The 24059-nt window shown below is 46.5% G+C and overlaps 1 protein-coding gene across 2 annotated transcripts in view; it reads left to right on the top strand.

Annotated features, from left to right (window-relative positions):
- NCKIPSD (NCK interacting protein with SH3 domain) overlaps window positions 1-24059 on the top strand; it is a 297008-nt gene that overhangs the window by 243296 nt on the left and 29653 nt on the right. For both annotated transcript variants that reach the window (XM_063941150.1, XM_063941149.1), the window contains exons 6-8: window positions 5568-5738; window positions 6872-6958; window positions 8588-8726. In XM_063941150.1, coding sequence (XP_063797220.1) covers window positions 5568-5738; window positions 6872-6958; window positions 8588-8726 — 397 coding nt within the window. The remainder of the gene's footprint in view (window positions 1-5567; window positions 5739-6871; window positions 6959-8587; window positions 8727-24059) is intronic.

Consider the following 24059-nt stretch of genomic DNA (forward strand, 5'->3'; position numbering starts at 1 on the left):
GGCGGCTGCCCGAGGGGTCTCGGCTTTACAACTTTGCCGAGCAGCTACTTGGTCAGGGGCAAACACGTTTGCTAAATTCTACAAATTTGATACCCTGGCTGAGGAGGACCTGGAGTTCTCTCATTCGGTGCTGCAGAGTCATCCGCACTCTCCCGCCCGTTTGGGAGCTTTGGTATAATCCCCATGGTCCTTACGGAGTCCCAGCATCCACTAGGACGTCAGAGAAAATAAGATTTTACTTACCGATAAATCTATTTCTCATAGTCCGTAGTGGATGCTGGGCGCCCATCCCTAGTGCGGATTGTCTGCAATACTTGTATATAGTTATTGTTACAAAAATTCGGGTTATTATTGTTGTGAGCCATCTTTTCAGAGGCTCCCTTGCGTTTATCATACTGTTCACTGGGTTCAGATCACAAGTTGTACGGTGTGATTGGTGTGGCTGGTATGAGTCTTACCCGGGATTCAATATCCTTCCTTATTATGTACGCTCGTCCGGGCACAGTATCCTAACTGAGGCTTGGAGGAGGGTCATAGGGGGAGGAGCCAGTGCACACCACCTGATCCTTAAGCTTTTATTTTGTGCCCTGTCTCCTGCGGAGCCGCTATTCCCCATGGTCCTTACGGAGTCCCAGCATCCACTACGGACTATGAGAAATAGATTTATCGGTAAGTAAAATCTTATTTTAATCACTTTATTAAAATTGTGATAAATTTAATATCCAGTTTCCAAGCGCTAATTTTTATTCTATGTTGTTCTAATTGTGGGGCCTAACTAACCCCGGTGTATTAGCAGCTTTAAGTAAAGCAACTCATTACTAGCGCCAAAGGTATTACTTAGTAATCCATTTTTCTCTCTATTTTTGTTGTTTATTTACTGTAATGCTAAGTTTGGTCTCCCTGTACTGCCCTTTGTACGGTGCTTTATAAATTAAATGTAATAATAATTTATTGATACAGCTTGTGTGCAAGAATTACTCTATACTATACATACTACAAAGGTTATGGAAATGCTATTAAAGTTCTACTTCCTTGCAAGCCTTTAGTGAGGATGCAGGAAACGTGGTAGCAGGTTTATTTGCACTCTGTGATAGAGCAACACATGGCCAGGCTTCCTTTATGTAGAAGTGCCTACAGCCTTGTAACTACCAATGTACACTGTATGCATACACCTATATTGTCAGATGACCAACATCAGGGCCTCTCGCCAACCATCATTACTCTTCATTTCAAGATGAATTAAAGGGCCTGAAAACAACCTTAGCACACCAACATTACCCATCCCACTTGCCACAGAATATACCCACATGACACTCATCAGACCACAGTCACTTTGTCTTGCATTTGCAGCTAGCTGCACTAGTCCCTGCCTACCCTCCTCTGGTTGTGGTGCGTGATCTCTTCACATTGTAGTGGCTGCGCCCGATGAGTGATTCTCTGCAAGTTAGATTGGGGTCAGCCAGCTGGTGGCTGTAGATGGGGGCTCGCTGGGCTAGGGATGGTGAACACACCGATGGCCATCGATGGCGAAACTGAGAGTGGCCATTGATGGTCACTAACTATGCTATTGGAGACCATCGATGTTTTCTCTCATTGATGGCCATCCCTGTTATTTCTGTGAAAGGCCCGGGGGCAGGGGCTTCGCGGGGGGCAGGGATGGAGCTATGCTCTGTGTCTCGGCATCTTGTAAAAAAAAATATATATATTTGTTTAGACCTAGCCATCGATGGAGGGAAACCATCTGGTTCTCCCCCCATCGATGGTAAAAGTATGTGTCATCGGTCATAGACCATCGATTATTTTGAATGGTCGATGGCCATTCCTACGCTGGGCAGCCTGTTGGCCACTATCGGCCTGGATGGATGCACTGAGGGGCAGACGTATTAACCTGGAGAAGGCATAAGGAAGTGATCAACCAGTGATAAGTGCAAGGTGATAAATGCACCAGCCAATCGGCTCCAATATGTAAATTAACAGTTGGGAGCTGATTGGCTCGTGCGTGTATCACCTCCCGCTTATCACTAGTTTATCACTTCCTTATGCCTTCTCCAGATTAATACATCTGCCCCTGAATGTCTTAGCCTTTCCGTGTCTTTCCTTCTATGTTTTCTTTTGGGTTATTGCAATTTTGTTCTTTATATTATTAGGTTCTATGTATTAGCATAGTAGTTAAAATTAAAAAAAAATAACCGACTAATGTGGTTCTAGAGGAAAAGTCGACTGGAATACTGTAAATGAGGGATTTGTTCCGTAACTGTGAAAGTGTGTTTTATACTGACGACACGTGGTATCAAAATCCTAATTTATGCTGTTTTTGTAACATTTCACATGCATTACCTTGCGTACATGGATACTTTTTAATTAGATTGTGAAAGCTTGAAATGAGATGAGTCTTCTTACCCTGTGCCGGAATGTCATCTCTCGGGCAGGGAACTTTATGCCCCAGCTAAGATGAGGACTGCCAATAGGGCATCAGTCATGAGTGAAATTACTGCTTCAACTTGTCATTGGAGCGTTAAAGTGTTTCCTCTGTCAGATGCTGATGGCGTGTAACGCTCTTCTCCCGCTTATTATTTTATCCAGCAAAAGATTAACTAGACCTCAATAGTTGTGCAGCGGAAAAGGCTCCCTCGTTTTCCTTCACTCATTCTAGTGTTACGCAGATATAGGCAAGGTTTATTTTATTGCGTTATGCTTATTTTTCTGTGTTCTTTATGACTATGGGGGTTATTCACAGATGGATGCAGATCTTGCTTCCCACAGCCAGATCTGCGTCTATCTACTCACATGCTGGGGCCGTCCATCACAGGGCAAGGACGCCCAGCATCTGTGTGGGGCCACCCCACAATTAAATTGCGGACGCATCGATTTAAGGTCGACCCCTGCCTGCGCAGCCTGGCAGGCGGTCCGGCGCCATTTTATTAGTGCCTTGAATATGTTCCGTACATGCCCACGAAGCGCCACGATGATGGCCAATGCCGCTTTCAATCACCTTACGGCGGATGTGGCCGCATGATGAAGGGACGCGCACACAATGTTGGCAGACGCGATGTGCACATTGTGGTTAGTGTATGGACTCCCCCCTCCGAGACTGCTATCTTTTGGTTTAAAGTTTATTAAAAGTAAGACAGACTAATGCACTGTTATATGATTTATGCCGTTTCAGTACACAGTGGATATTTGTTTTCTGTATCTTTCAGCCACCTTGTACATTTGTAGTCTGCAGCTCCCTTCACCCAACAAGGGAGCCTGTGTTTTCCCAGAGTGTGGATCATAAGGTCAACCCTAATTAGGTCAACAGTCAGGAGATTGACATGGAAAAGGTAGACACAATCATTAGGCCAACATGTGAAAGGTAGACAATGCAAGAGGTCGACACATGAAAAGGTCGACAAAGTTTTCTTTGCCGTTTTTGCTGTCGGAGCACAGTGAACCCCAATTAGTGAACCGTGTCCCCTTTGCATAGCTCGCGGCTGCTGGCGAGGTTCCTTGCTCTGCTCGGCCCAGGTTACTATTCCCAGTCGTATTCCACGTGAATGTTAAAGTAAGAAAAGGGAGGGGGGGGGGGGGGGGGGAGAAAACCTTAAAGTGGTGTCAACCATTGTCATGTCGACCTTTAGTACCTGTCGACCATAAGAAATGTCTAACTAATGCACATCGACTTTTCCACTGACGATCTATAGTCTGGATACCGTTTTCCCATGTGTCTAGTACTACAGGTAATGGCTTAAACCTCAGTCACTTGCTTCTAGGTATAAACCCACATGTAGGACGGAATTTGATTGTCCGCCGGCCGCCACTAGATGGCACCCAACCGGGGCTAATCAATTTTTTATTGCTCCGCTCAGGCGCATTGGCTGTCGGCGTCTGCATTTCTGCACCCCCCCCGGGTGGCAAGCCGGAATGCTCAAAAAGTGACCCATTTGGGCACCCAAAACAGCACATTTCACGATCGTGCAAAAAGCGCTTTGGTCAGGTTTACCTGTTTTACACGGCTATCCCCGACCTTTGGCGCGATCAGGGCGGAAAACCCCCACACTTGAATTGTGCCCCTCGATTTCCCTTCACTTTCGATGGGAGGTCGAGGGTGCAAAACAATTGAATACCGCCCACAGTGACTAATTTTTGAGTCATGCTGTTCCTCATTTGTTTTGTTTTTTCTTCTTTGAATAAAAAATAAATAAAAATGCAGATGCATTTTTATGTTATATCCAGCTATTGTAGGTAGACTAGGGTGCTCTCATTTCCAGTTCACTGTCTTTTTTTTTTTTTTTTTTTGAGTTCAATAAGTTTTTGATTTTTCCAGACAAACCAAAACATTGAGTACATAAGTATGCACTATGTGTATACAGATAAAAACCAGCGAATGTTGTATGCATCAACAGACATACATAAATAAAGTTGCAAAGAGCTACAAGTTATACATAACGATTGTCGTGACTGGTTTTCATTTGTTCATACAATATTGTTACATTAAGTTACCAGATATCAATGCAGGGCAGATACACGAGTCCCCTGGTAGATCGGAGACGATAACCACCTATCCCATATCTTGTAAAATTTATCCGGGGCTTTCCTAGAAATATAAACAAACTTTTCATGGAACACAACCGAGTTCACTAACTGGATCCATTTATTAATATCAGGGCCCGTAGTCGCCCAGTTCACTGTCTTTTGGCACACGGAGAACAGTAGAAGCTTAGTACCTATAACGTGGATCTTTTCCATATTTTACATACCTGTGCATATACATTGAAAAAGTCCAAATATCTGCAAATATTTTCGGAACAATTGCAAAATCAGTTACATGACTTGTGCATTTATTTCTGAGGCTGTGCTTTCATTATTTTGACGTATTGATACCTATACACTTGAGCTATGAAGTATCTTCTTGACATTTGTTTATGTATACATATATTTCTAAGTTTGCAGCGTGCTCAATATTTTCAAAATTTCATATTTGAAAACCATTTCATGATACAGGCTCTGTCAATAAGCAGCAAATTGTCCCATGTGTTTTATGTTTTCATATATGTGATCTATTTGGGCATTAAAAATGTTATGGTTTAAAATCATTCTATTACATTGAGGCATTTAAACTCTGCCTGCTTTTTCCTGACTCGTTACGTTAACGATCTGCTTACTTAGTAGAAACAAGGACGACCACGAGGGTTGTCTCTTTGACTAGCGTACAGATTTGTGTTGTGTGTTTTTGGATTTATATGTATGTTTTAATTCTGTGGCTAGTATTTTATCCTTTTATAGAAGTGAAGTTTTAACATATTCGTATATAAACTGTTTAGGTTATTTCAAGAGTGCCCCCGCCAGAGAGTACTTGCGTTCTTCCTGTTGTTTTCCAAGCAATACAGAGGTGCTGCTGTTCTTATTCTGTTGCGTTCTTCCTGTTGTTTTCCAAGCAATACAGAGGTGCTGCTGTTTTTATTCCGTGGAGTTCCTTTGCACATATTGATTGAATTACTGTGAATCTTGTCCCTTATTTACCCAGAAGTCAAAGTATTGGTCATAAGCTGGTTTCATGATTGTATAATGACTTTTCTGATTGTCAGGATTCCAGCTCTGGATTGCCTTCCGGGCAGATCTGTCACGACGAGCAGCGGCTAGAGGTGATCTTTGCAGACTTAGCCAGACACAAGGATGACGCACAGCAGCGTAGCTGGGCCCTGTACGAGGATGAAAACGTCATTCTCTGTTACTTGGAGGAACTTCTCCTAATTCTGGTGGGTAACTCACAGAGCACTGTATTGCCATCTGATGTTGCACTAGGGTTGCAGAAACTGTGGCTCTTATAGAAAGGTGCAGGGAGGAGGCTGTATTGGTTGAGAATAAGGAGGAGCCAGGGAGACTGCACAATAATAAAATGGGGCTTAGTTTGTATTCTAATTCACTTTTAAACCACTTGCTCGGCTTCACAGGTGACACTCTGTGGTCATCACTATTTCTGGCCAACTCGAGGTACTTAAGGGAAATCATGAACATAATACAGAGGTTTAGTTTTGCAGAATATACAGAAACCGCTAATACAGGGGTGAGACAGCCGTTTTGGGTCGTCCATTCCAAGGATTATTAATTCTACCCACAAAGGTACGAGATGAGGCAGCCATCTTGGGCACACTGCATGGGTTACAGTGAGTGGAATAGGCAATGTCTGGATGAGATGACACGTAATGGGGGAACTACAGTATGCCAAAGCAAGATACGAGCTACATGATCCTTAAAAAATCATCAGAGCCACGCATTGTTCATACTACCCACAAGAGTGTGCCAGGAGAGGCAGCCATCTTGGGAGCACTGCATGGATTACACTGGGCGGAATAGGTAATGCCTTGGGGAGATTACATGTAATGGGGGAATTACACTATGACAAAGAAAAATACAAGCTACATGATCCTTAAAAAGTGATCATAGCCACACATCCTACCCACAAGTGGGTGCCAGGAGAGGCAGCCATCTTGGGAGCACTATATGGGTTACAATGTGTGAAATAAGCATTACAAGGTGTAAAATTAAAAGCGACTACCAAGAAACCCACTGAACAATAGTTCTACGTGTTGTTCACCCTGCCCATGAAAGTACCTGCTGAGGCAGCCATCCTGGGGTGCACTACGTAGGTTACATTGTTAGAGCTGATTCTAGAAGCATGTTCTGTTTAAACTGAATTCTAGAGATATGCTTATAAATGTCTCTTCTACATGAGCTGAGGCCTTTGTATATGCTATAAAGTCCTGATCAATAAATAATACCGGACACCTTGTAGGATGTGCTCTCTTATGGCATTAGGTTTCTTATCCTATACATTGCTACCACAGATCCGTCCATACAGTATGAATACCGTGCACCTATTTTCATTCAGACAGATGCAGATCCTGAGGTGTGCAAGAAAATGTGTAAGCGGAACCAGTTTGAGGCTGTCGTGTCCCTGGTGGCTTATTATCAGATGGTAAGTAGTGTTCCGCACAGTTCCTGGCAGCGGCCTCTTTAAACCTCTCGGTGGGCAGAATGAGAAACACATCTGGCGGTTGTCAGAAAGAACAGTATTTCTTGGCTCTCTCCAATCATTGTTTTAGGTCAGTATCTCATACGTGTTTGTGATTAGACTAATAACTGCTGAGGATAATCGTTCACACAATAAATATCAGACTGCGACCGGCTTCGTTCTGTAAGCAGGACTCAAATCCTCATGAATGACAGTCTAGAGCTATCCTTTTGTTGAAGACTGTAAGTATAACCTTTGTGGATGGGATGGGTCATGGCCCTTAAAGCACAGAATCATTTGCTTTTAAGAAGCCCAGTAGTCTAATTGCATATGGGGGGGTGATTCAGACCTGGTCGTAGAAGTGCTAAATTTAGCACATCTACAATCAGCGTCCCTGACATGCGGGGGGACGTCCAGCACAGGGCTAGTCCGCGCCGCATGTCAGTCCCTGCCCACAAGTACAAAAGCATTGCACAGCAGAGATGCTTTTGTTCTTGAAGAGTAGCTCCCCACCAGTGCAGCTCCTGCGCGCTGACAGGGAGCTACCCGTCGCTGTGACGGTCGCAGCGGCTGCGTGTGATGTCACGAAGCTGCCGCAGCCTGCCCCCGAAACAGTTTGGGCATGCCTGTGTTGCCTGGACCGTGCCTCCTGAAAGGCGGCCAAACGCTGTTTGCCTTCCCCCTCCCGTGCAGTGATCGCCTCTGCCTTTCAATCAGGCAGAGGCGATCGCAGGGCTGCGACAGCCATCGGCTGTCTGACATGCGTCTGCGCACGCCGGTGCAGACGCAGTTCAGACCTGATCGCTGCTTTGCGAAAATGCACAGCAGCGATCAGGTCTGATTAAGGCCCATTGTTTGTAATCAGAATGTATCTAGTCCATAGGTTCTCAAACTCGGTCCTCAGGACCCCACACAGTGCATGTTTTGCAGGTAACCCAGCAGGTGCACAGGTGTATTAATTACTCACTGACACATTTTAAAAGGTCCGGAGGTGGAGCTAATTATTTCACTTGTGATTCTGCGAGGAGATCTGCAAAACATGCACTGTGTGGGGTCCTGAGGACCGAGTTTGAGAACCTGTGATCTAGTCCTTTAAAAAGGTTCCTGGGGCCCAGCTTCCCTTCTCTCCAGCAATAGTATATTACCATACAGTATATGCCACATTATAGTGCACTGTTACACTGTAACACTTTATATTCAGCAGGTATATCCAGGTCAGACACTGTAAGTATAGCACCTTGTAGAGCCTAGTGGTGCAGATGTATTAATCCTGGAGAAGGCATGAACAAGGGATAAAGCGGTGATGAGTGCAAGGTGATAACGCACCATCCAGTCAGCTCCAATATGTAAATTGACAGTTAGGAGCTGATTGGCTGGTGTGCTTTCACCTTCCACTTATCACTGCTTTATCCCTTCTTCATTCCTTCTCCAGGCTTAATACATCTGCCCCATTTTTTTCTTGCGCCGGGCTCTGTTTACAAGGTCATTGTGGCTAGTGTATATTGCTAAAACGTTTTTCTAGCCAGGCGTATTTAACTGCAGGGCTCCTAAAAAGGACATGTGTAGCACTGACATGACTCTTCTGTTTGATAGGAACACCGCGTTCCTCTGCGGTTGTTGCTGCTGAAGTGTTTTGGAGCAATGTGCAACCTGGATGCATCCATTATTTCTGCTCTGGTTAACTCTCTCCTGCCCATGGAGCTGGCTCGCGACATGCAGACGCACACTCAAGGTGAGTTCCAAATCCAAAAGCTCATTGTGTCAAATTTTTTTTATTTATTTCATTTTGTGCTTGGCTTCTTGTGGTGGAAGATTGGGGGATTACTCAATAAGTCAGGAGTAAATCCAACCAGAAGGTGCAGTTTTGTATCTTGGGAAAAGCACGTGGTGCTGCAGCGTGGTACATATAAGCTGCGCGGACAGATTTAGAGTTGGGATGGGGCTTATCCTGGCTCTACTCTTTCACAGAGGTAAAATGCAGCTGTACAGTATTAGTGTGCTGCATGCACAGGTAGGCCGCGACTCCCTCTTGTGTCACAGCGTGGTTTGTACCTTTAACCGGCTTTGCTGCAGACTCGATGTGAGGCCCTGGCTGTTTAACCCCTTCAGTGGTGGGTTTTATTAAAAAATGCACACCTCTCATGGTGTGTTTTTAAAATCGGGTAGTGCAGGGGGGATCGCAGGAGGGCGATCGCCCACAGGGGAACACCCGCGGCCATCACCAGCATCATAAACCATTACTTTATTTATAAAGTACAATGCTTTTTTATTTCAGCGAGTGCTGAATTCAGGGACTGCAGGGGTTAAAAATGCGGGGGGGGGGGGAGTGCAATCGCCCGCGGGGGAACACCTGCTGGGAATGCCTTGTAGCACCCGAGATTCAGCATAAACCATTACAGGGTTAAGCAGGCTTAACTCGTAATAGCTTATGCTGATTCCTGGGTGCCGACGGTGCTGGCTACCCCGGAAGATTTCTGGGCATACACTGAGGAGGTTAAAAGACCTGAGCAAGATGTGTTTAACTAGGAAATGGTTTAAGCGCAGCATGGTTTCTATACACAGATAGAGCCATCCTTTATTTCTGACGTGGCGTTATGATTTTCTGCCTAGTTGTTGCATGTTCACACCTAATTAACATGCTTGGAAACTGACACTTTATACTAATGTCTAACACAACCTATGGATCAGAGTGATCATGAAATGGAACAGTCTCCCAGGCTGTACTTCTCACTTCAAGTCCTATGCGTCCTGCGCAGCTGCCCCTTGTGCCACTGCACCACCACCACCTTCTACCCGTCCCTACCTACCTGTCACTCTGGCCATACCAAGACTGTATCTCCCTGCGCCATCCACTTGCTTTCCCGCTCCATTCATAAATGTCATTTAGAGGCTGTTCATGGACAGGAAGAGAAGACGACGCAGCAGCTGCCAATGGACAGTAGAAGAAGACGACGGAGGTAGTCACCGGGTGTCAGGGGGGGAAGGCGACTTTCAGCGTCATGATACCAGAGGAAGGATCAGGTGAGCGATGACAGGAAACACATGGGGATTACTAATTGAGGTTAATAGTCTGGTGTGGAGGGTGGAAGAAGAGCATAAATGGCTATTCCTTTTCCACATAGAGCTGTAAACTACAAGATTGTATAGACCCAGAGGGCCGGATTATGATTCGGACGTTTGCCGGGTTTGCTTCTGTGACTTTATGCAAATACCACTGCACGTCCTTCCCTGGTGTACATCCGTGCGTCTGCACGTGCAAGGGCGGACGCGCCCACTTTGACCATCTTTACACGTAACCATCGGTCGCACCATTGAAACTTGCAGCAGCTGAATGGCAGGTGCAGATTATCTCTCCGGATATAGCCTCTTCTGTGAGCGATTCTGGTTCTGTGTACATAACCACTATATTTTATAGCACGCCCTTAAGACTGACCATTTCTTTCACCGCCCAGGAACGCCCAATTCATTTGAGACCTTGCGTCCCAATCGTAACTGTGACTCTGTGGGCATGGACTATGGTTGCTTACGCCGATGAAAATAACTCTGAATCGGCCCCAGAATCTGTGCCGTTGACTGTTATCAATCATGATTGAATGGGGCATTGCAGGGTAACTTTTTATCTATTCCTTATGTTTTGGCGTGTCTACAATGCAGAATGGAGTGAGGTCGAAGTTGTGTGTATTTTTGTTGTTTCATTTATTCTTTATCTTATGCTGGAGACGCTGCTCACCGCAGGGTTATATTGAAGGTGTAGGAGCTGGTCACTTAAAGGTTAATTTATGTGCATATAAATCTTCTCCTTTACCCTCAAGTGCCCAATGATGGGCAGGCAGGAGAAGTTTTCTAGGAAGATATTTCTGTTACCTATTTACTTATGTTGATGGAGGAAGTGGACACCTTGGAGATACTCTGAGAGGTGCTAAACTTCGGGCAGTACTGAAAAGCTTTTCTGTTTGGCTGAGACCACTCAGCTAAGAGCATGTGCACATGCTTGAATGAGCCTGGGTACAAGTCAGCACAGCTGGACCACCATTCCCCATTCTGAGACTCTTCATGTGGAAGAGGAGAGTTCCTGATAGGGTTCTGGTCAGCATGTCAGGACAGTGGATTCGCAGCGGCTGTTCTAGGTGATGGACCGTGCTATTGGACAGAAGATCTTGAACCAGAAGGAGAAGCAGCCCACTGTTCCGTTCATGTTTTAGACCTGATGAATATGGAGGGGAATATCTTCTGTAGCAAGGTGATGAAAAAGAATATTTATCTTCATTGTACAGTTATACTGTCTAAATTGGTAAAAAAAATTTACAGCAAGTGCTTCCCTGGCTCAGTGCTGCACAAGGCATTCCTCTGGTTCCTCTTGGCCGACATGCAGGGAAATCTCCACGAGCAGTTGTCGGGCAGCCACTTGGTCCTTTGTTAACACATTTACTAAAGTCTCTAGTTTTCAGGTTTTTGCATCCAAGTGTGCGAACTTTGGGTTTTTCATGCCACCAAGTCTGTGCGTACCCTCGCCTACGGGTAGCTTTGGAATATCCCCATGTAGTGTTCATTATAGCACCCTGCAGCTGTCACAACTCGTGCAGTTCCTCTATCCTGCCTGGGGTGTCGCTCTCTGCACTGTTGCTTCAAGCACTCTCTGGTCTGTATCTCAGTGCTGATATACAGAGCAGAATGTGCTAGATGCACCAGAGCAGAGAGCGCCACCCCAGGCAGGAAAGAGTAACTGTACGGGTTGTGACAGGTACAGGGTGTTAGAATGAACACTACCCATGTTAGAAGCATCCCCCAGTTAGGTTAAAGGAGAAAAGAAGATTTTTGTTTAAATCCGGCTTTCCGAGTCCTTCTGGGATACACTGCGTTTCCTCCCTTTTGGTATGGTTATTTAGGGTCCATTGAATTAGGCATGCTGTACGGGGGGGATGCTCAATGTGCACATATCCCGTAAATATGCCAGCTTCGCCCATGAATCACTCTTCCTTGAAATGACCCCGTTGAGTGTTGGTGTTTAGGTATGTATTCTTTTTGTTAATACCAGAATCTTTGCGAGTTTGTTATTTGATACTAAGAGATCTATATACTCAAACCTTAAACTTTTAAGTGCCCAGTTCAATCACATGGTGAGCACTGTCCCCCTGTATATGCACTCGGAGAGATTGAGTTAATGGGGAGTACCAAGAATTCTGTTTTTCATTCGACCCCTAAAAGGCCAGGGTGCTTTGCAGCTTCCCGGCCTGAGACACTGCAACGTTTTTGCTCTGTGTTGGTTTTAATATTTTTAATACTTTGATTTTTTTAGGTTATCGGAGTGAACATTTTTTTGGTTGGGTTTTTGTGATAGGGCTCTGTAGTGGTTGCTTTTTTCAATAGTCTGATTTCTGTAAAAAACTTAATGGATGGATAAATAGAAAGTTAAACTTTGATATATTATTTTCACCTAGAAGCGTATTTTTTTATTTATTATTTTTTAAATCACCTATGTGATTAATGGGGGTTGGTGGATGCAGGATATGGAATTCCCAGATCATAGTCAAACTCCATGTCAAAGTCTGTGTGGCTCTGTGGGTAATCCAGCCATTCCTAAGCGGCATATACAAGGCCCATGTCCTCAGTGGGCAGTTCTGTTGCATCCTTCCTGAATATTAAACAGTCACCACATGCATTGTAGTGATTGGTTGTTCTTTGGACATGCGACAATCCGGTGTCGCTTTGTGAGCCCTGAGTAGGCTCTGCTGCCAGACATCATTTCCTCTCTCCCCGTCATGCGGTTCTCAGCTACGGTCTTACCTTTGTGCTTGCTGCTTTGTCGCTTTCTCAGATGTGATTGGCATAGAAACCTGAGGGCGCCACCTAGATGTTACAGCAGTAGGGAAACTTCTTAATGGTCCTGTGACTTTCACCAACTTTTTTTATTCTCCATGTCACCCGAAACGTGGAGCCTTTTGTAAACCGTGTGCGTGATGCCTGTCATGGTTTCTGTGAATAGAGCAAATAGCTCTTAAAATCCAGCTGTGAACAAGATTACAATTGATTAAAGGCGTTCTACCTTTACAACGGCACAATGGTAGACTGTGCGGACATTTTCAATGGCTTGGTTGCCATGGGGATGCCTGTCTTTCCGTCTAGCATTTATGCACATTTTGTTTTATTTTTTTTCTTTGAATTGAGAGGAAATTTTCCAGATATAGTGTCTGCCATCCGTAGTAAAGGCAATATGTGTTAACTTGAATCTACTTTACTGCACATGAGAAACTGGCAACTACTAGCAGGATACAGGCAACAGCGTCCATTCTACATAGACAATTTGCCCAAATATTGAAGATCATATGCCACAATCTTTTAGGGCTCGGGTTGTGGAACTTCCATCATAGGGACTCGTATAACTAATTGGTGCTGCTTGGGGACACTGCTCTTCCACTATATAACTCTGTATGTGGCTTGCTGCCGCCTCCATTCCCCGTCTCACAGGGGCGCAGCTCCTATCACATGCAGCCCTGTACTGACTAATACATCACTCATCTCCTGAAATACTCTGTGCTGCTGGGTACACTGCTTCTCCCACTATATAACTCTCAGTCTGTGGCTTCCTGCTGCCTCCATTCCCCTTCTCACATCATGTCACTGCCCCTGTCACATGCAGCCCTGTCCTCACTGACACATCACTCATCCCCTGATATACTCTGTGCTGCTGGTGGACAATGCTCCTCCCACTGTATAACTCTGTGACTTCCTGCTGCCTCCCTTTCCCTCCTCGCATCATGTCACTGCCTCTGTCACATGCAGCCCTGTCCTCACTGACACATCACTCATTTCCTGATATACTCTGTGCTGCTGTCGGACAATGCTCCTCCCACTGTATAACTCTGTGACTTCCTGCTGCCTCCCTTTTCCTCCTCGCATCATGTCACTGCCTCTGTCACATGCAGCCCTGTCCTCACTGACACATCACTCATTTCCTGATATACTCTGTGCTGCTGTCGGACAATGCTCCTCCCACTGTATAACACTGTGACTTCCTGCTGCCTCCCTTTCCCTCCTCACATCATGTCACTGCCTCTGTCACATGCAGCCCTGTCCTCACTGACACATCACTCATTTCCTGATATACTCTGTGCTGCTAGGGGACCCTGCTCCTTCCACTATATAACTCTGGGGCTTTTTCTTATAGACCACACAGATCAGCAGAAAATGGCGATTGAATATAATGAGGCGCCCAGACCGTAGTGCAATACACCCTAACAATTATAAGAACTTAGAGAGCAGAGAAGCCACCTTACACCGACACACCCGTCCGTGACTGTGCAGTGAGCTCGTGCTACTGGCACCTGCAGAAAACATGATCTTTCCTGTTAGATACTTTGCTCGGAGTTAATTGACTGGAAACTAAAAAGAATTCTGCTGTGTTCTCCTGGTACTTCGGCTACTCTGAGCCAATGTTTTATTGCTGTTTATTGATCATATTTTTCCCGGAAGAGATCATGGATCATTATGCAGCCTTAGTCTGTGTACAGCATAGAGTCTTTCTCTATGCCGGGAGAAGGGCGCATAACAAAATACATTTAATTTTCTTCGTTTTGATTGTACCCTCAGCAAAAGGCAGTATGCGAAGAGGGAGCATTGTCTACGATTGGTCTAGTGTAATATAATGTGCAGAACTGTAATAGAAGTACTTACATTGCTGCTTCTGCTACATGGTTGGTTAGCTGTAGCTGACTGTGAGTTATGGATTCCTGGTGTGCAGGCCCCTTGTGTGCCATTCAGCCATTGCCCTTGGATTCTGTATTGTGGCTTTGAGTCTAGTGCGGGGGTATCCACTTCTTAGCGATGTAGTTTTGTGCAATGGCTTGTTATACATTTGTGTACAATCCGTGCAGTGTGATTGCTGACAGAGTATAACTTCCGTGCCTTCATGACTGCTTTCTGTAAACCCCTTAGAATGTCCTGCATTGGAGAAGACTTACAGTGCTGGCACACTTTGGGCCTGTGTGGGCCCCTGCCGCCTGGCAAAGGACTGCTTTGTAGGACTGAGTATCTCCTTGAATATTTTATATTCTATTTGGAACCTGTCCATTGATTTAATAAGGAAAATGACTGGAAGATCACATACTAGGACGTACAGTGTTAGTGAGAACAAGTTAATATAAATGACTAAAATTCCCTTTCCAATTTCCTTTTTCTCTGACGTCCTAAGTGGATGCTGGGACTCCGTAAGGACCATGGGGAATAGCGGCTCCGCAGGAGACTGGGCACAACTATAAAGAAAGCTTTAAGTCTAACTGGTGTGCACTGGCTCCTCCCACTATGACCCTCCTCCAGACTTCAGTTAGAATCTTGTGCCCGGCTGAGCTGGATGCACACTAGGGGCTCTCCTGAGCTCCTAGAAAGAAAGTATATTTAGGTTTTTTATTTTACAGTGAGATCTGCTGGCAACAGACTCACTGCAGCGAGGGACTAAGGGGAGAAGAAGCGAACCTACCTAACAGGTGGTAGTTTGGGCTTCTTAGGCTACTGGACACCATTAGCTCCAGAGGGATCGACCGCAGGACCCGACCTTGGTGTTCGTTCCTGGAGCCGCGCCGCCGTCCCCCTTACAGAGCCAGAAGCAACGAAGAGGTCCGGAAAATCGGCGGCAGAAGAATTCGGTCTTCACCAAGGTAGCGCACAGCACTGCAGCTGTGCGCCATTGCTCCTCATGTACACCTCACACTCCGGTCACTGATGGGTGCAGGGCGCTGGGGGGGTGGGGGGGGCGCCCTGAGGGCAATATATGACACCTTGGCTGGCAAATCTACATCATATATAGTCCTAGAGGCTATATAGATGTAAAATTACCCCTGCCAGTATTCCAGAAAAAGCGGGAGAAAGTCCGCCGAAAAAGGGGCTGGGCCATCTCCCTCAGCACACTGGCGCCATTTTTCCCTCACAGCTCCGCTGGAAGGAAGCTCCCTGGCTCTCCCCTGCAGTCTGAACACTACAGAAGGGTAAAAAAGAGAGGGGGGGCACTAAATTTAGGCGCAGTATAGATTATATATATATATATATATATATATATATATATATATAAAAAAGCAGCTATAAGGGAAAAACACTCATTTATAGTGGGATCCCTGTGTTATATAGCGCTCTGGTGTGTGCTGGCATACTCTCTCTCTGTCTCCCCAAAGGGCTTTGTGGGGTCCTGTCCTCTGTCAGAGCATTCCCTGTGTGTTTGCGGTGGGTCGGTACGGCTGTGTCGACATGTTTGATGAGGAGGCTTATGTGGAGGCGGAGCAAATGCCTGTAAACGTGATGTCACCCCCTGCGGGGTCGACACCTGAGTGGATGGTGCTGTGGAAGGAATTACGCGACAGTGTCGACTCCTTGCATAAAAGGTTTGACGACATACCTAATGTGGGACAGCCGGCTTCTCAGCCTGTGCCTGCCCAGGCGTCTCAAAAGTCATCAGGGGCTCTAAAACGCCCGCTACCTCAGATGACAGACACAGATGTCGACACGGATACTGACTCCAGTGTCGATGACGATGAGACTAATGTAACTTCCAGTAGGGCCACATGTTACATGATTGAGGCAATGAAAAATGTGTTGCACATTTCTGATGTTACCCCCGGTACCACAAAAAAGGGTATTATGTTTGGAGAGAAAAAACTACCAGTAGCTTTTCCTCCATCTGAAGAGTTAAATGAAGTGTGTGAAGAAGCGTGGGCTTCCCCTGATAAAAAGCTGGTAATTTCTAAGAGGTTACTAATGGCGTACCCTTTCCCGCCAGAGGATAGGTCACGCTGGGAAACATCCCCTAGGGTGGATAAAGCGCTCACACGCTTGTCAAAGAAGGTGGCACTACCGTCTCCGGATACGGCCGCCCTGAAGGAATCTGCTGATAGAAAGCAGGAGGCTATCCTGAAATCTATATATACACACACAGGTGTGATACTGAGACCGGCTATAGCTTCAGCCTGGATGTGCAGCGCTGCTGCTGCGTGGTCAGATTCCCTGTCAGAAAATATAGATACCCTAGACAGGGACACTATATTGCTAAACGTAGAGCATATAAAAGACGCACTTTTATACATGAGGGATGCACAGAGGGATATTTGCCGGCTGGCATCCAAAATTAGTGCAATGTCCATTTCTGCCAGTAGAGGGTTATGGACTCGGCAGTGGACAGGAGATGCAGATTCCAAACGACACATGGAAGTTCTGCCTTATAAGGGTGAGGAGGAGTTCGGGGATGGTCTCTCGGACCTCGTTTCCACAGCAACAGCTGGGAAGTCTACATTTTTACCCCATGTTCCCTCACAACCAAAGAAAGCACCGTATTATCAGGTACAGTCCTTTCAAGCAAGCGGGTTAAAGGCGCGTCCTTTCTGCCCAGAGGCAGAGGTAGGGGAAAGAAGCTGCAGCATACAGCCAGTTCCCAGGAGCAAAAGTCCTCCCCCGCTTCCTCTAAGTCCACAGCATGACGCTGGGGCTTCACAGGCGGAGCCAGGTACGGTGGGGGCCCGTCTCAAATATTTCAGCAATCAGTGGGCTCGCTCACGGGTGGATCCCTGGATCCTTCAAGTAGTATCTCAGGGGTACAAGCTGGAATTCGAGATGTCTCCCCCCCGCCGTTTCCTCAAATCTGCCTTGCCAACCACTCCCTCAGGCAGGGAGGCAGTGTTACAGGCAATTCACAAGCTGTATTCACAACAAGTGATAGTAAAGGTGCCCCTACTTCAACAAGGAAGGGGTTCGGTGAGACCCATTTTAAATTTGAAATCCTTGAACACATATATAAAAAAATTCAAGTTCAAGATGGAATCGCTCAGGGCGGTTATTGCAAGCCTGGACGAGGGGGATTACATGGTATCACTGGACATCAAGGATGCTTACCTGCATGTCCCCATTTACCATCCTCACCAGGAGTACCTCAGATTTGTGGTACAGGATTGTCATTACCAATTCCAGACGTTGCCGTTCGGTCTATCCACGGCTCCGAGGGTCTTTACCAAGGTAATGGCCGAAATGATGATACTCCTTCGAAAGAAGGGAGTTTTAATTATCCCGTACTTGGACGATCTTCTGATAAAGGCGAGGTCCAGAGAGCAGTTGTTGGGGGGTAGCACTATCTCGGGAAGTGCTACAACAGTACGGCTGGATTTTAAACATTCCAAAGTCACAGCTGGTCCCTACGACACGTCTACTGTTCCTGGGGATGGTTCTGGACACAGAACAGAGAAAAGTGTTTCTCCCGGAGGAGAAGGCCAAGGAACTGTCATCTCTAGTCAGAGGCCTCCTAAAACCAAAACAGGTGTCAGTGCATCACTGCACGCGGATCCTGGGGAAAATGGTAGCTTCCATTCGGCAGGTTTCATGCAAGAACCTTTCAGTGGGACCTGTTGGACAAGTGGTCCGGATCGCATCTTCAGATGCATCGTCTGATAACCCTGTCTCCAAGGACAAGGGTGTCTCTGCTGTGGTAGCTGCAGAGTGCTCATCTTCAAGAGGGCCGCAGATTCGGCATACAGGACTGGGTCCTGGTGACCACGGATGCCAGCCTTCGAGGCTGGGGGGCAGTCACACAGGGAAGAAACTTCCAAGGACTATGGTCAAGTCAGGAGACTTCCCTGCACATAAATATTTTGGAACTAAGGGCCATTTACAATGTCCTAAGTCAGGCAAAACCCCTGCTTCAAAACCAGCCGGTACTGATCCAGTCAGACAACATCACGGCGGTCGCCCATGTAAACCGACAGGGCGGCACGAGAAGCAGGACGGCTATGGCAGAAGCCAGAAGGATTCTCCGATGGGCGGAAAATCACGTGTTAGCACTGTCAGCAGTGTTCATAGCGGGAGTGGACAACTGGGAAGCAGACTTCCTCAGCAGGCACGACCTCCACCCGGGAGAGTGGGGACTTCATCCAGAAGTCTTCCAGCTGATTGTAAACCGTTGGGAAAGGCCACAGGTGGACATGATGGCGTCCCGCCTAAACAAAAAGCTAAAAAAGTATTGCGCCAGGTCAAGAGACCCGCAGGCGATAGCTGTGGACGCTCTAGTGACACCGTGGGTGTACCGGTCGGTTTATGTGTTCCCTCCTCTTCCTCTCATACCAAAGGTACTGAGGATAATACGGAGAAGAGGAGTAAGAACTATACTCATTGTTTCGGATTGGCCAAGAAGGGCTTGGTACCCGGAACTTCAAGAAATGATGTCAGAGGACCCATGGCCTCTACCGCTCAGACAGGACCTGCTGCTGCAGGGGCCCTGTCTGTTCCAAGACTTACCGCGGCTGCGTTTGACGGCATGGCGGTTGAACACCGGATCCTGAAGGAAAAGGGCATTCCGGAGGAAGTCATTCCTACGCTGATTAAGGCTAGGAAAGAAGTAACCGCAAACCATTATCACCGCATATGGCGAAAATATGTTGCGTGGGAAGGCCCCAACGGAGGAATTTCAGCTGGGCCGTTTCCTACACTTCCTACAGTCAGGGGTGACTATGGGCCTTAAATTGGGTTCCATTAAGGTCCAGATTTCGGCTCGATCGATTTTCTTCCAGAGAGAACTGGCTTCACTACCTGAAGTTCAGACTTTTGTTAAGGGAGTGCTGCATATTCAGCCCCCTTTTGTGCCTCCAGTGGCACCTTGGGATCTCAACGTGGTGTTGGATTTCCTAAAGTCACATTGGTTTGAGCCACTTAAAACCGTGGATTTGAAATATCTCACGTGGAAAGTGGTCATGTTGTTGGCCTTGGCTTCGGCCAGGCGTGTATCCGAATTGGCGGCTTTGTCATGTAAAAGCCCTTATCTGATTTTCCATATGGATAGGGCAGAATTGAGGACTCGTCCCCAGTTTCTCCCTAAAGTGGTATCAGCGTTTCATCTGAACCAACCTATCGTGGTGCCTGCGGCTACAAAAGACTTGGAGGCTTCCAAGTTGTTGGACGTAGTCAGGGCCCTGAAAATATATGTTTCCAGGACAGCTGGAGTCAGAAAGACTGACTCGCTATTTTTCCTGTATGCGCCCAAGAAGTTGGGTGCACCTGCTTCAAAGCAGACTATTGCTCGCTGGATCTGTAGTACGATTCAGCTTGCACATTCTGCGGCTGGACTGCCGCATCCTAAATCAGTGAAAGCCCATTCCACGAGGAAGGTGGGCTCTTCTTGGGCGGCTGCCCGAGGGGTCTCGGCTCTACAACTTTGCCGAGCAGCTACTTGGTCGGGGTCAAACACATTTGCAAAATTCTACAAGTTTGACACCCTGGCTGAGGAGGACCTAGAGTTTGCCCATTCGGTGCTGCTGAGTCATCCGCACTCTCCCGCCCGTTTGGGAGCTTTGGTATAATCCCCATGGTCCTTACGGAGTCCCAGCATCCACTTAGGACGTCAGAGAAAATAAGAATTTACTCACCGGTAATTATATTTCTCGTAGTCCGTAGTGGATGCTGGGCGCCCATCCCAAGTGCGGATTGTCTGCAATACTTGTATATAGTTGTTGCTTCACTACAGGGTTATTGTTGAGCCATCTGTTGAGAGGCTCGGTTATTATCATACTGTTAACTGGGTATTGTATCACGAGTTATACGGTGTGATTGGTGTGGCTGGTATGAGTCTTACCCGGGATTCAAAATCCTTCCTCCTTGTGTCAGCTCTTCCGGGCACAGTATCCTAACTGAAGTCTGGAGGAGGGTCATAGTGGGAGGAGCCAGTGCACACCAGTTAGACCTAAAGCTTTCTTTATAGTTGTGCCCAGTCTCCTGCGGAGCCGCTATTCCCCATGGTCCTTACGGAGTCCCAGCATCCACTACGGACTACGAGAAATAGAATTACCGGTGAGTAAATTCTTGTTTTTTTTTTTCCCCTTTTCCTGCTTATATATTTGGTATATCTTTGTTTTATACACTGCTCAAAAAAATAAAGGGAACACTAAAATAACACATCCTAGATCTGAATGAATGAAATATTCTTATTAAATACTTTGTTCTTTACATAGTTGAATGTGCTGACAACAAAATCACACAAAAATTATCAATGGAAATCAAATTTATTAACCCATGGAGGTCTGGATTTGGAGTCACACTCAAAATTAAAGTGGAAAAACACTACAGGCTGATCCTGCTTTGATGTAATGTCCTTAAAACAAGTCAAAATGAGGCTCAGTAGTGTGTGTGGCCTCCACGTGCCTATATGACCTCCCTACAACGCCTGGGCATGCTCCTGATGAGGTGGCGGATGGTCTCCTGAGGGATCTCCTCCCAGACCTGGACTAAAGAATCCGCCAACTCCTGGACAGTCTGTGGTGCAACGTGGCGTTGGGGGATGGAGCGAGACATGATGTCCCAGATGTGCTCAATTGGATTCAGGTGTGGGGAACGGGCGGGCCAGTCCATAGCATCAATGCCTTCGTCTTGCAGGAACTGCTGACACACTCCAGCCACATGAGGTCTAGCATTGTCTTGCATTAGGAGGAACCCAGGGCCAACCGCACCAGCATATGGTCTCACAAGGGGTCTGAGGATCTCATCTCGGTACCTAATGGCAGTCAGGCTACCTCTGGCGAGCACATGGAGGGCTGTGCGGCCCCCCAAAGAAATGCCACCCCACACCATTACTGACCCACTGCCAAACTGGTCATTCTGGAGGATGTTGCAGGCAGCAGAACGTTCTCCTTGGCGTCTCCAGACTCTGTCATGTCTGTCACATGTGCTCAGTGAGAACCTGCTTTCATCTGTGAAGAGCACAGGGCGCCAGTGGCGAATTTGCCAATCTTGGTGTTCTCTGGCAAATGCCAAACGTCCTGCACGGTGATGGGCTGTAAGCACAACCCCCACCTGTGGACGTCGGGCCCTCATAGCACCCTCATGGAGTCTGTTTCTGATCGTTTGAGTAGACACATGCACATTTGTGGCTTGCTGGAGGTCATTTTGCAGGGCTCTGGCAGTGCTCCTCCTGTTCCTCCTTGCACAAAGGTGGAGGTAGCGGTCCTGCTGCTGGGTTGTTGCCCTCCTACGGCCTCCTCCACATCTCCTGATGTACTGGCCTGTCTCCTGGTAGCGCCTCCATGCTCTGGACACTACGCTGACAGACACAGCAAACCTTCTTGCCACAGCTCGCATTGATGTGCCATCCTGGATGAGCTGCACTACCTGAGCCACTTGTGTGTGTTGTAGACTCCGTCTCATGCTACCACTAGAGTGAAAGCACCGCCAGCTTTCAAAAGTGACCAAAACATCAGCCAGAAAGCATAGGAGCTGAGAAGTGGTCTGTGGTCACCACCTGCAGAACAACTCCTTTATTGGGGGTGTCTTGCTAATTGCCTATAATTTCCACCTGTTGTCTATTCCATTTGCACAACAGCATGTGAAATTGATTGTCAATCAGTGTTGCTTCCTAAGTGGACAGTTTGATTTCACAGAAGTGTGATTGACTTGGAGTTACATTGTGTTGTTTAAGTGTTCCCTTTAGTTATTTGAGCAGTGTATATTCCAGCATACTGTCTCATTACTTTATTCCAAACTATTATAAACCTAACATGGTAACGCCTGCACAGGGGTGGAGCTTCTCTGTTACATCACTCTAGAATAGGAGGTAGGTGCCCGGGAGATGGTGCTAAACACATTTGGGTGCTGCAGTTACGGCTTACCCCAGGTTCAATCTTTACTGCTGCACACCCTGTGTGACTGACTAGCCGTCCTCTATGCTGTAGAAACTTACTGAACTCTCATACAAGCCTGTCACCAAAGAGAAATATCCATCTAAATAATTTTAAGTAAAAATTTAGCGTTTTCAGCCTTTTTACCCATGCCAGCATCTCTTGTGGGCTATTGTCTAAACGCGGTGAAAAGTTTGCTGTTGGGAATCATTATCACTAGAGGACACAATAAACCGTTACACTAAGTTTATTTTCTGTTCCGCTGTCCCTTTTTAATGGTTTAAAATCAGTTTTTGTCTCCTTGACCATTTACGGGCCGGCACTTTACAGATGAAATCACATACTTTTCTTTTTTTTTTGTGTGTGCGTGTTTGTTGTCGGAAATATTTTTCTTCTCCAGACGCCTAGACGTAGAGTAAAAGGTTTCCCTGTCACATCGGTCTCTGCGCTGCTTTTTACGCCGCGTATTGTGCTATGATAAAGTGACAGGTTTAGCTGAATCTTGATCTGTGTAAAGAAATTCTCGGGGCTGAACCTGCCATGGTGATTATATGCTTTCCATTACATTATTATCAGCCGAGCGGTCGATTCAACGGTTTCTAGCGCAGCTTTTATTCTTCGCTTAACACTAAGAGTTCGGTTCTGCTGTTTAACGGCCGGGGGTTATTTTGTTTTCCTTGTCAACCGTTTCTTTTATCACCTTCGTCTTGTTAAGTGCCACGTCATTATGGCTGAAATAAGACTATAGCGTCGTTAAGATACAGTATGTGTGTACTTTACCTCGTACCTACAGGCTCATTAATAAAAAGACAAGGCCAAGTATTGTTCTCTGTTCTACACTACAGTCTGAATAGGCTTCATCTAGAACTAGCCTTTGTTATTTAACATTGTATTCTGTGGAACCGCGTTGAAGGCTTTAATGCAGTCCAACTATATCAAACTAATTGCGCTACCAATATTCAGCCAGGGATTTGTCGCAATATAAAAACAAATCCTATTTACTGTACAAGGCGTGGCCAGTTCTTCCGGAAGCCATGCTGCAGCTGACCTTGCAGTTTCAAATATTCCGTATATAAGAACATAAAAGTACAACATATATAATGTATACGGTCACAACGGATAATGTCAGATGTATCCTGTGTTACATCGGGATACTCAAAACACAGACAGTCGGCATGCCGACCAGACGGGACTATTCTCGCTCCTGCGTGTCCACGACAGCTATAGAGTGAGAGTAGAACCTGTGGCGAGTGTCATTTACCTTCGAACCCACAAGGGGCTTGGTTCTACTCGCAACCCCCCCCCCCCCCCCCCTCACCGCCGGCATTTTCTGCGGCCAGGATCCCGGCGTCTGTAATGCGGCCCCAACCCCTTGTTTGTTGTCCCAGAACTTACTTTTTGGTGGGTGGGGGGGAAGACAGGCTGGCTGACTGGCTGTT

Source organism: Pseudophryne corroboree, chromosome 9 (genome assembly GCF_028390025.1).
Source record: "Pseudophryne corroboree isolate aPseCor3 chromosome 9, aPseCor3.hap2, whole genome shotgun sequence".
Classification (NCBI taxonomy): domain Eukaryota; kingdom Metazoa; phylum Chordata; class Amphibia; order Anura; family Myobatrachidae; genus Pseudophryne; species Pseudophryne corroboree.